General features: G+C 41.6%; 1 protein-coding gene across 2 annotated transcripts in view; it reads left to right on the plus strand.

Moving 5' to 3' along the window:
* Positions 1-12,820, plus strand: part of Cbl (Cbl proto-oncogene) — an 80,261-nt gene that overhangs the window by 51,065 nt on the left and 16,376 nt on the right. For both annotated transcript variants that reach the window (XM_028866338.2, XM_037207573.1), the window contains exons 3-4: positions 9,542-9,688; positions 11,640-11,796. In XM_028866338.2, coding sequence (XP_028722171.1) covers positions 9,542-9,688; positions 11,640-11,796 — 304 coding nt within the window. The remainder of the gene's footprint in view (positions 1-9,541; positions 9,689-11,639; positions 11,797-12,820) is intronic.

Here is a 12,820-nt window from a genome sequence, read left to right on the forward strand (position 1 = left end):
TCTGTATGTGGTTGCTAGTGCCATGATGCTGAGTGTAGGTTAGGGGACAACCTTCCGGAGTTGATTCTCTCCCTCCCCTATGTGGGTCCCAGGGATGGAACTTGGTCATCAGGCTTGGAGGGAAGTACCTTTCTTTACCTGTTGAGTTAGCTTACCAGCTCAAACTACTGCTTTTAAAAATAAAAGCTTTTCTTTAAAAAGAAATTAAACCTCTTTAAATTTTTGAATCATTTTGGGATGAATTTAATGCCCAGGGTGATTTTTTTTTTAAATGAATCTGTTATTTCTTTAGAAATTGTAAAATTCTTTAAGCATGCTACTTTCTCGGTTCTCAGATTTAGCAAATCCTTAGTATAGATAACAGTACTTTAACAGATTAGATTCATTTCTCTGGCCTTGGTTAGGCTCCATGTAACTAGTTATTTACGTAAATAACATAAGACTTTAGTTCATTTGCATTGTTGACAGGCAAAAAGAAAATATACTTTTACAAATAATAAATATTGTGTGTGTGTTGCATGTGTATATGTATGTGCCATTGCATAGGCATGGAGGTCTGTCCTTACCTTCCACTTATTTGAGACAGGGTCTCTGTTTTTGCCACTACTGGCCTGGAGCCTCTAGGAATTCTCCTGTCCCTTCTCCCTTCTTGTGTAGGAGCACTGAGGTTACAAATAAGTACAACTATGCTCAGCCTTTTGTGGGCTCTGGGGTTTTAACCTCAGGTCCTTACTGTTACACAGAAAGTGCTTTATCCTCTGCTCATCTCCCCAACCCCACATCATCATTTCTTGATGTAGCTTCTAGTCCTCAGACATGCAAGTATAAGCACTGGTGATCTTTTGTGTTTCCTCTCCAGTCTTAGGAAATTAAAACTGCTCAAGTTGAAATATTTTTCCCACTTTGAACATGAATGGAGAGTAGCAGAAATCCATACCTTTTTATAGATGGGACTATTTGTGCTTCCTCTGAACACATTCGATATCGTAGAGACCCACAGAGGTTAAACGATTGCCTGAGTACACTGCATATTAACAGGACAGGAAATACATTTCGATCCTGGTCTTCTTGACTGTTACTATAAACGAGATCTTGTCAGTTGGAAATTTATCACTACCAAAGGAGTTTCACAGCACTGTAACCTTGACTCTGATTGTCCTGCTTAGACGCAATCACATTACTTTCTGTGGAAGATATCTCTCTCCCTCTCTCTGTCTCTGTCTCTGTGTGTGTCTCTCTCTCTGGTTTTTTTTTGAGACAGGGTTTTTCTGTATAACAGCCCTGGCTGTCCTGGAACTCACTCTGTAGACCAGGCTGGCCTCAAACTCACAAAGATCCGCCTCCCAAGTGCTGGGATTAAAGGCATGTGGATCTCCATCTCTTAATGCTTACCTCTCAGCCATCTTTTTCTTCTTGAACATTATAGCATTTCAGAGGGATGAGACATTCTCACTAACACAAGGAAGAGTGTTACTACTCATCCTTTTTGGGGGGGAGGGGGCAGGGTCTTACCCTAGCAGGTCTTGAACTCACAGAGATCCACCTGCTTCTCTGCCTATTCACTACTTATTTATTTTTACCTTTTTTGGTTTTTCAGAACAGAGTTTCTCTGTGTAGACCTGGCTGGCCTCAAACTCAGAGATCCACCTGCCTCTGTCTCCTGAGTGCTGGGATTAAAGGTGTGTGCCACTATGCCAGCCCAGCACACTCTCTGAGGAGTGCCTACTCTTAGCATTCTCCACCCTGTATATTCCTTGAGACAAACTTCTCACTGAGCCTCAAGTGAGGCTGGTGGCCAGCAAACTTCCTGTCTCTGCTCTTCCCACAGTGCTAGTGTTAGAACTCTGTATTATCATGTCCAATTTTTTTACATGGGATCTGGGGATTTGAACTCAGGTCCTCATGCTTGCAGGATAAATGCTCTTAACCTACTGAACAATCTCTCCAGCCCTGTATTTTTATTTTCAAAGATAAAACAGGAATTATAATAACCCATCTAATCTTTTAATGTACTTTTGTATTATTAGTAGTATAAAAATCTTAGTTCCTTATTTGATGAAATTATATACAGTATAATTGTGACTTCAGACTTAAAGTAGGCAGAATACAAATAATCAAATAATCATAGTGGGTTTTTTTTTTTTTTTTTTTTGGTTCATTTGTTTTTAATTTTGTTTTGTTTTGAGACAGAGTCTTGGTGTGTAGCCTTGGCTGGCCTGGAACTTACTCTGTAGATCAGGCTGGCCTCGAACTCATAGAGATCTGGGAGAGACAGAACCTGTATCTGCCGCCCTAGTGCTGAGACAGATTAATCTTGACTTTTTAAAGAAGACTGAAGCTGGCATGGTAGGTCTTTAATCACAGCATTTGGGAAGCTGAGGCATGAGGGTTGCTGTGCATTTAAGGCCTGCCTGAGTGATGGTGCTTGCTGCCTTTAATCCCAGGCAGAGGCAGGTGGATCTCTGAGTTCCAGGACAGCCTGGTCTGCATAGTGAGTTCCAGGATAGCCAGGGCTATGCAGAGAGACCCTGTCTTGAAACAAAACAGAAGGACCAACTTATACTACATAGTGAATACCTGACCAGCCAGGCAAGACCTTGTCTCACAACTACCACCACCCCTGCAAAAAATCTTGATACTGGATTGGGCATGTAGTTCAGCAGCAGGGTGCTCCCCCTGGAGAAACAAGGCCCTGGTGTTTGATCGCTAGCACTGAAAAACAAAACTGATTTTGCACATAGAATCAGCAGTTGATATGGGGAAGTTGTGAGAAGGGAAGGGGAAGTTGGAGGCTATAAAGTCAGTTTGCAGTTCCTTAGATGTGGGTGGTTAGAGCTAAAAGAAGTACAGAATAACCTTCCTCTAATACTGTTACAGAAAGACCTGTGCTTCTTGCAGCTGTTGGGAGTTTACAACGAAAAGTTCCGTCTTCAGCACATTGCAAAAGATGGAGTGGTTGTGTTCTCCATTGGTCTTTGGAGGACACTAGAGTGTGGGAACTGATAACTGCTGACAGGACTTTGACAAATACTGCCTACCTAGCCATGCACTCAAATAAGCCATCGTGCTTCATTGGTCTGTTTCCATCTGAAGACAGATTCTGCTAATAACACTGCAGACACTGAATCATAAGTCCAGAGCCTTGAAGTGTTCCTGGGCACAATTTGGACTCAGCTCTCTTAGAAAACTCTGACCCATGGGTTTTTAGAGACTTACTGTTTCCTCTTGAGAGATATGATTGTGGTGCACATCTGGTGGTTTTAAGAAATGTCTGCTGGCTTGGGGGAGAGGAGCTGTTTCTTTGAGTAGGAAAATGTCTTAGATTGATTTTCAGTAACTATTTCAGTCAGCACTTTGAACTCATCTTAGGTAGCTGGTGCCATTACATCCTTGCGGTCAATAGCTTTCCTTTTTCTTGTGGCTTGCTTCATAGATTTATAAAAGCTTTCTGTCCACTATTATTTTGGCATGTAGTTTTGTTTCTTATTCCACATAGCATTATACCTGGTAGATTTTTAGTGGGAAAATATTTAGAGAGCAGAAAATACCACATGATAAGAGTCTTTATCTTCCCTCAGGTTCAACTTAAAGGTCACCATTTAGAGAGGCCTTTGAGACCACCTTTGTTGAACAGCCTATACATAATTTTTAAAAAATAAAATAAAAATGAAACTTGGCATTGTAGCACTTGCCTTTTATCCTAGCACTCTGGAGTCAGAGGCAGGCCGATCTCTGCCCTAACCCTAACCCTAACCCAGCCTAGTCTACAGAGAAAGTTCCAGGACAGCCAGGGCTACACAGAGAAACCCTGTCTTGAAAACCACACACACACACACACACACACACATACACACACACACACACACAATTCGCTTAAATTAAATAAAAATGAATTTTTTTGTAAAGTAAGATTGAACCTGCATAGAACTAAAGTAGTAAGGAATTTGTATTACAATAACAATACAATTCAAAGGAGAATTGATAACACATTGTATTCAAACTTGACAAATCAAATATGAGAATAAAGGAAATAAAAGAAGTCAAAAAATTTTAATTTGTAGGAAGTAAGAGTTGCCATCATTAAATATAGAATAGGGTTATGAAGAAAGAGCCGGTTTGAGAATGAACGTTAATTCTGATGGTGGTGTTTTCAAGTGCTTTTGTTGGTGAACAATTAGAAAGCTATGGAAGCCCAAGATGTGTGTGTGTGTGTGTGTGTGTGTGTGTGTGTGTGTGTGTGTGTAGGGCGGGTGGGTGTGGGTGTGGGTGGGTATATGAGTATGAGTGCCAGTGCCTGTGGGGGCTAGAAGCATTGGATTTGCTAGAGAATTTCCTCGAAGGGGAATTACAGGTGATTGTAAACTGCCCGGTGTGGATGTTGGGATTCAGGCTCCTGTTCTCTGTGAGAGCAGTATGTGCTCTCAACTGCTTAGCCATCTCTCCTGCTGTAGTCAGGGTAGTTTTTGAAGTGCTGGTATTACAGAGGAAGAGAAAAGGAACTATAGAGAATGGAAAACAGCAAAGAGCAAATACTTGGGAGATATCTCAACAGGTTTGGAACAAAAGTGAAAGAACGGAAATGGGCGGAACCAAGAGAGGACAGCCTGGGGAATCAAGCTTTGTTTTTAGAAGAAGTGAGATACAGACACTCTGCTGTAACTTCAAAGTATGATAGACAGTTACCCCTCAATATGGAGGGGGATTGGTTCCAGGACTCCAGTTGATACCCACATCTGCAGATGTATAAGATGGCTAAAGATTTGCATATAACCTACTTGTGTACTCCTGTATACTTTTTAAAACACAATTTTAGCACTCGGGAGGCAGAGCCAGGTGGATCTCTGGGAGTTCAAGGCCAGCCTGCTCTATGGAACGAGATCCAGGGCAGGCACCAAAACTACACAGAGAAACCCTGTCTCAACGCCCCCCCCTCCAAAAAAAAAGAAACCCACAATTTTAAAGATCTGTCTCTTTTTTTAATGTGTGTGTTTTGCCTGCACATATAAGTATTCACCACATGTTTGCCTGGTACCTATGGAAGCCAGAAAAGGATATAGCGTCCACTGAAACTGGAGTTAGACAGTTGTTAGCTGTCATGTTTGGGTGCTGGGAACTGAACCTGAGTTTTCTTCTCTCTTACAATATATCTCCACTACAGTTTCCCTTCCCTCCACCCCTCCTAGTCCGTTCCCCCCCCCACACACACACACCTCTCATCTCCCCCAGATAACTGCTCTCTGTTTCCCTTCAGAAAAGAGCAGGCCTCCCAGGGATGTCAACCCTTAATGCATCTCATGCATTTGTGGCTGGGTTGGTGTCCCAGGCCCAGCACTGGTCTAACTTGATGCCCACACCACAAGAGGAAGCCTATGTCCTACACTGACTGGATAGAAGCATAGAACGCAGCATAACAAGATGCAATAAGACTAGGGTTTACCTCATCAAGGCTAGATGAGGCAACTCCAGTAGGAAGAAAAGAGTCTTAAGAGCAGACAAGAGTCAGTGACACCCCTACTCACACTGTTAGGAGTCCCACAAAAATCCCAAGCTAAACACCCATAACTTATCTGCAGAGGACCTAGTGCAGACCCGTGCAGGCCCTGTGATTGCTGCTTCAGTCTCTGGGAGCCCCCATGAGCTCTGCTTAGTTGATTCTGTGGGCCGTGTTCTCCTAGTGTTGTCCACCCCACTGACTCTCCTCTTTCATGGAATTTCCTGAGCTCTGCCTAATGTTTGGCTCTGGGTCTCTGTGTCTGTTTCCTTCAGCTGCCTGAGGTAGCCTCTCTGATGACTGTGGGGTTAGGCACCAATCTGTAAGTATAGTAGAATATCATTAGGACTTATTTCATTGACTTTTTTTGGCCCGTTGTGTTTGAGTCTAGCCTAGGTCTCTGGACTATCCAGGCAGTGTAGGACATAGGCTCCCTCTTGTGGTGTGGGCATCAAGTTAGACCAGTGCTGGGCCTGGGACACCAACCCAGCCACAAAACCTTTAACCTACATCCTGTCCTGCCCACAAGATGTGTTGGGGCAGTGGTGGCTCAGAATTTATGGGAGTGGCCAACCAATGAACTTGAAGCCAGTGCTCTTAACCACCGAGTCATCCACTCTCTAGGACCTCCTGTCTCTATGTTAAACACATTTTTTTTTTTAATTCTTTTATGCCCAGTGGCAGTGGCGAACCTTTAATCCTAGCACTTGGGAGGCAGAGGCAGGCGGATCTCTGTGAATTTGAGGCCAGCCTGGTCTACAGAGCAAGATCCAGGACAGGCACCAAAACTACACAGAGAAACCCTGTCTCAAAACCAAACAAACAAACAGAAATTTCTTTTATTATATTTATAGTCACTGCACAAGTATGGAGGCCATAGGACAACTTGCAGAAGTCATTCTATCCTTTACCACATGGGATATGGAACTCATGTTGTCAGGCTTGGCAGCAAATGTTTTTACCCACTGAGCCGTCTTGTTGCTGGCCCTGTACAGTGCCCTTTATACATCATAAGTTTTCAATGGTTTGGTATATATTAGGAAATAATAGGTGCTCCCTGTCTTCACAAGTTAATATTTTTTTTAAAACTGATTTATTTTTATTTCATGTACATTCATGTTTTGCCTGCATGTATATCTGTGTGAAGGTGTCGGGACCCTTGGAACTGAGTTGCAGGCATTTGTAAGGTGCCATGTGGGTGCTAGGAATTGAACCCAGGTCCTCGGGAAGAGCAGCCAGTGCTTTTAACTGCTGAGCCATCTCTCCGGCCCCCACAAGTTAATATTTAACATAGCATTCTATAATACTTGGTTCAGGTTCCTGTTAGGCAGTTTAGTTCTCTGCTAAATTCTGTTTCGTGTACTACTTAGGATATAATCTTCTCCCAACCCTGAATTGAACCCAGGGTCTCTAGTTGAAGCAGTCCTGTACTAGTGAGTGATAGCCATCCCTATGATGAGTTATTTTTTTAATGATGATGATGATTATTATTATTTTACAACCTGACCGCCGTTTCCTCTCCCTCCTCTCCTCCTAGTGCCTCCCCCAACCTCCCTTCTGCCTGCCTCCTCCTCCATTTCTATTCAGGAAAGGGCAGGTCTCCCATAGATATCAACCAAACATGGCATGTCAAGTTGTAGTGAGATTAAGCACCTCAAAAAAGGGGTGGGTGGGTGAGATGGCTCAGTGGTGAGAGCACTGGCTACTCTTCTAGAGGACCTGGGTTCAATTTCCCATCATCCACATGGTAGCTTACAATTGTCTGTAACTCTAGTTCCAGGAGATCTGACACCTTCACACCAATGCACATAAAATAAAGTTTAAAAAAAAAGCCAATAAAGGCATTTAAAAAAAAAATGTGGTACCTCCCTTCTTGTTAAGGCTGGATGAAGCAACCCAGTATGAGGAATAGGTCCCAAAAGCCAGCAATGGAGTCAGAGACAGAGCTAGGTGGTAGTGGTGGTGCACACTTTTAATTCCAGCACTCAGAAGACAGAGGCAGGCAGATCTCTGTGAGATCAGGCCAGCCTGGTCTACAGAGGGAGATCCAGGACAGGTAAGCTACACAGTGAAACCCTTCCTTAAAACACACACACACAAAAGTCAGAGACAACCCCTCCCCTGTTCCCACTGTTAGTAGACCAAGCTACACAACTGTAACATATATGCAGAGGGTCTGGGTCAGTCCCATGTAGGCTCCCTGGTTCAGTCTCTGTGAAGCTTATGAGTCCAAGTTAGTTGAGTCTGTGAGTTTTCTTGTGATGTCCTTGACTGCTCTGGCTCCTACAATCCTTCTCCCCTTCTTCCACAGCATCTGCTAATGCTTGGCATTTCCGTCTATTGCTGGATGAAGCCTCTCTGATGACAATTGGACTAGGCAGCAATCTATGAGTATAGCAGAATATCATTAGGCATCATTACTTTGGCTTTTTTTTTTTTTTTTTTTTTTTTGTCAGTCAGTTGTATTTGGATCTATCCTAGGTCTCTGGGCTGGTGCTCCAAGCAGTGTCAGGGATGGGCTCCCTCTTGTGGCATGGGACTCAGGCTGGACCAGTCATTGGTTGGCCACTCCCACAATTTCTGCACCGTCTTTATTCTAGCATGTCTTGTAGGCACAACAAATTGTAGGTCAAAGGTTATGTGGCTGGGTATGATGAGTTTTTAATCTTGGGTTTAGTTTCTACTTTGGTCATAGTGGAAGACCTAAGCAGCAGTAATCAGATGATCTAATGGTGCAAGGAAGAAATGTCCCTGCAGCAGTCAGAGTTGAGTTGTGCTGCATTTATTTCACCTTGGAAGGACAAGAGGCACCTGATGGTGACCCTCTAGTACAACAGACGAAGTCTTAAAGATGCTTTTAATAGGACATCAGTAATTAATCATGGTTTGAGATTTTGTAGTCAGTTCAGTTATAACAAGAATATAGAGTTTTGAGTACATAAATAGAAAATTGTTAGGAAGGGAAGTACGTCGAATTGGTAGTAGGTTTGGTATTTAATAGTATCTAAAACATCTAGGTCCTGTTCTGTGTGGTGCTGATATTAAAGATAATGAGGACAGTCTGATCAAATGAGAGACATCGTTAAAAATAGGTACTGTGGTGCATATTTATAATCACATCCATTGAGTAGAGATTACTAGGACAAAGTTAATTGATTGTTAAGAACAGTGGTAGTATATGTACATATTTGCTTTGGATGTTGACATTTCATTTTTGATAAAAAGTAGTGGTTTAATAAAATTTAGAAATTTTAGTACAGTTTTCACCAAATCTGATTTAGTAAAAATATTTATTAGATTTGGACATTTAGATAGTTATTATTGACAATGCTTTCATCTTGAATGAGTTACCTTATGTATGTATGTATGTCTCTCTTTCTCTCTCTCTCTCTCTATCTATATCTCTTCCTTATTTAAAGAAGGTTTCTGCAGAGCAGTAAATCCACATTCTGACACTGCCTTTCTTTTGTGATTGTGTGGTTGTGACTGTGAGAAGTTCTTGCATTTGGCGCATTCTCTTATCTGTCATCCTAAAGTAAATTTGTTCCTGTTAGCTTAAACTCAAATATTTGACTTTGGGGTTTTTCTTATTTACTATATGACATTTATTTGAATGGAGAGAGGGAGATGGGATACGTTAGATTTTCATCTTTCATTTGTTGCTTGAGCAAAATAATTCCTGAAGCCCTCCCTGCTTTACATAAAGAACGGTAGCTTTGTCAGTAACTCATCCTTCCTCTCAGACTTTGCCATACTTTTTATAGTTTATTGACCAGAAATTATAAATTTATTCTCATGTTCATGTTAAACTACTTTGTATGGTGAAATCAGTGCACTTAAAATATAGTAATTTGCTGGACAGTGGTGGTGCACGCCTTTAGTCCCAGTTCTTGGGAGGCAGAGGCAGGCAGATCTCTGTGAGTTTGAAGCCAGCCTGGTCTGTACAGGGAGCTCCAGGACAGCCAGGGCTACACAAAGAAACCCTGTCTCAAAAAAAACAAAAACAACCAGTAATGTCTGTTTTAATTATTGTATTTTGTTCATTTGTAGGCGAAACCTAACCAAACTATCCCTGATCTTCAGCCACATGCTGGCAGAACTGAAAGGCATCTTCCCAAGTGGACTCTTCCAAGGAGACACTTTTCGGATTACTAAAGCAGATGCTGCAGAATTTTGGAGAAAAGCTTTTGGGGAAAAGTAAGTCTCTAAATGATGAACCTAACTATAGAAAAGTAAAGCTTATGTTGGGAGATACTTGTTTAGAATTTTAAATTGTGCCGTATTTAAAACACATTGGGTCAGCAAGATGGGTCAGCAGGTAAAGTGCTTGCCACACAAACCTGACGACCTGACTTTGGTTCCTGGAACCTGTGTAAAGATGGAAGGAGAAAACTGATTTCACAAAGTTTTCCTCAATATTTACATGTGCACCATGGCACTTGCACTCTGCGTTCACACATAAACACCCACCACCAACAGGAATAGCTATAACCTTTTTTAAAATTCTTTTTAAAAAAATTTTTTAGTGTTGTTGTTATTATTATTTTGGTTTTTCAAGACAGGGCTTCTCTGTGTAATAGAAAAGCTGTCCTGAAACTCATTTTGTAGACCTAGCTGTCATGGAACTCACAGAGATCCACTTGTCTCTGCCTGCCAAGTGCTGGGATTAAAGACGTGCACTGACACACCCAGCTAAATTTTTTTTTTTTAAAGCCAGGAATGGTGGTTCATGGCTATAATCCCAGCACTAGGGAGAAGAAAGCAGGAAGATAAGAATTAACTAGCCTAGGCAACATGAGACCCTCTCAAAAGACAAAATAAATAAAAATATTTAAAACATGGAAAAGCTGCTGGGCGGGAGTGGTGTACACCTTTAATCCCAGCACTCGGGAGGCAGAGGCAGGTGGGTGGATCTCTGAGTTCGAGGCCAGCCTGGGCTACAGAGTGAGTTCCAGGACAGTCAGGGCTACACAGATCCGCCTGCCTCTGCCTTCTGAGTGCTGGTTAGGAGTTCCAGGACATGAGTTATAGTGCAATACATTGCTTGCTTAGAATGATCCAGATACTGTTTATAGTCCCTAGCAGTGAAAAAAGTATACTAATAAAAAAAGATGCTAATGCTTAGTCAGGCGTGGTAGTGCACACCTATAATTCCAGCACTTAGGAAGCAGAGGCAGGACTTTGAGGCCAGGCAATAATACAGAAGTTCTTGGCCCACTTTTTTTTCTCTCTCAAAAAACAAGCAAACAAACAGCACCACCCCCCCCCCCCAGTAAACAAAAAACACTAATGTTTGAGCTAGATTCACGGAAATTATACTGCTTATATGACATGCTTTAGGTCCTGGTTAAATTCCTAGCACCTCAAAAATAAAAATAAAATTATATTACATAAATATGGACTGATTGTGATTTTTTTCTTCTTTGTTTTCCTTTTTCTTTTTTTCTTCTTTGTTTTCCTTTTTCTTTTTTTTTTTTTTTGTTTTGTTTTTGTTTTTTCGAGACAGGGTTTCTCTGTGTAACAGCTCTGGCTGTCCTGGAACTCGGACTAGCCAGAGATCCTCCTGCCTCTGCCTCCCAGTGCTGGGATTAAAGGCTGCACCACCACCACTGCTTCCTGATTGTGGTTTTCAAAGTTTAGTTCAAAGCCAGGTGTCCCAGCAGGGACATGTGGAACTCTGAGTTCCAGGCCAGCCTACATAGTGAGATGCCATCTCCAAAGAAAAATTTGGTGTAGTGGTCTGCACCTCTTATCTCAGTATAGTGAGGCTGAGGAAGAAGATGGAAAGTTCAAGGCTAACCAGGGTCTACATGGTAAAACCCCGTTTTAAAAAGAAGTTACAACCTCATCTTCCTTCTGTGCTTCTAGGATAGAACAAATGCCTGTAGAAAGATGAGAAAGGGATTAATATGTGACATTTTGGGGCAGAGAATTGTAGAAAATCATCTCTGTTATTCATTAGGAAGGTAACAAACATATCCCTTATTTCCTTCTTTCTGTTATTAGTCTACATATAACTTGGCTTTTGTGAGAGAAGTGCTTTTAATATTGAGAGCTTCCTGGGGCTTGGTAGCCTTTCCTCAGCGATGGTAGTATCTGCAGTTGCCTGTTACCTCATTGTGCCTTCTCTCACCCCACTCTACCCCAGGACAATAGTTCCTTGGAAGAGCTTTCGACAGGCCCTTCATGAAGTCCATCCCATCAGTTCTGGGCTGGAGGCCATGGCTCTGAAGTCCACTATTGATCTGACCTGCAATGATTATATTTCCGTTTTTGAATTTGATATCTTTACACGACTGTTTCAGGTAGGATTCTAAAGTCATTGACTAACCTGGTTCTATTTTTTCTGAAGAGAAAGCTTTAAAAAAAAAAAAAAAAAAAAGTAAAATTGAATATGGTGGATTGCAATTACAATTCTACCACTTAGGGTGTTGAGGGAGTTCAAGGCCAGCCTAGGCTACAGGGTGAGTTAGAAGCAAGCATATCTAGGATAAGGCCCTGCCTGAACTAGAGAAAAAAAAAAGTAACGTTAAGGATTTTGTATGTCACAAGAGAATTTTAATTCAGGGCTGGAGAGATGGCTTAACAGTTAACAGCACTTGCTGCTCTTGCAGAGGACCTGGGTTCAGTTCCCATGATGACTTGCAACTATCTATAATCTTGGCTCTAGGTGATCTAATGCCCTGTTCTGACCTGTAGGCATCACACATGCATGTAGTGTGCATATATACTTGCAAATAAACTACTCGTAGACATAAAATAAAATAAATACAATATAAAAGTATTTTGATTCATTTTAGAAACTTGTAAGCAAAAGATTAAAATTAACTCAAATATTACTATTAATTTTAGAATTGTGGGAGTGGGAGAAATAGAGACAGTTTATTAAGAAAGACAGGGAAAGACATTCCTGAGACTAGAAGTGGGTCTGGGGTTAGAAAGATCCTAAGCTGTTTTCTTTTATTCCTTTGATGTGTGTTGACAACTTGTTCTTTTGAAAACAAAATTTTATGTAGCCTAGGGTGGACTCATGTTTGCTAGCCTTGAACTCCTGATCCACCTGCTTTTTCTGCCCCCAAAGTATTGGGATTACAGTATGTGCCACCATCCCTGGCTTCCTATTCTATTCTAGATTGTTAGTCCTAACATGCATTGGTACTTCAGTGTGTGTATGTGCCAGCTTGAATAAACATTCATTAAGAGCTTAATAATTACACATATAGGCCCTATTCTGTTTTTCTGGGTTTTGTCATTGTTTGACCTTTATATGGGTAAGAGCTGCTGAGCAATTATGTATGTGTAGTTGTCTCCCTATACAAGGCAGCTTGT

This window comes from Peromyscus leucopus, chromosome 7, assembly GCF_004664715.2.
Source record: "Peromyscus leucopus breed LL Stock chromosome 7, UCI_PerLeu_2.1, whole genome shotgun sequence".
NCBI classification, from domain to species: domain Eukaryota; kingdom Metazoa; phylum Chordata; class Mammalia; order Rodentia; family Cricetidae; genus Peromyscus; species Peromyscus leucopus.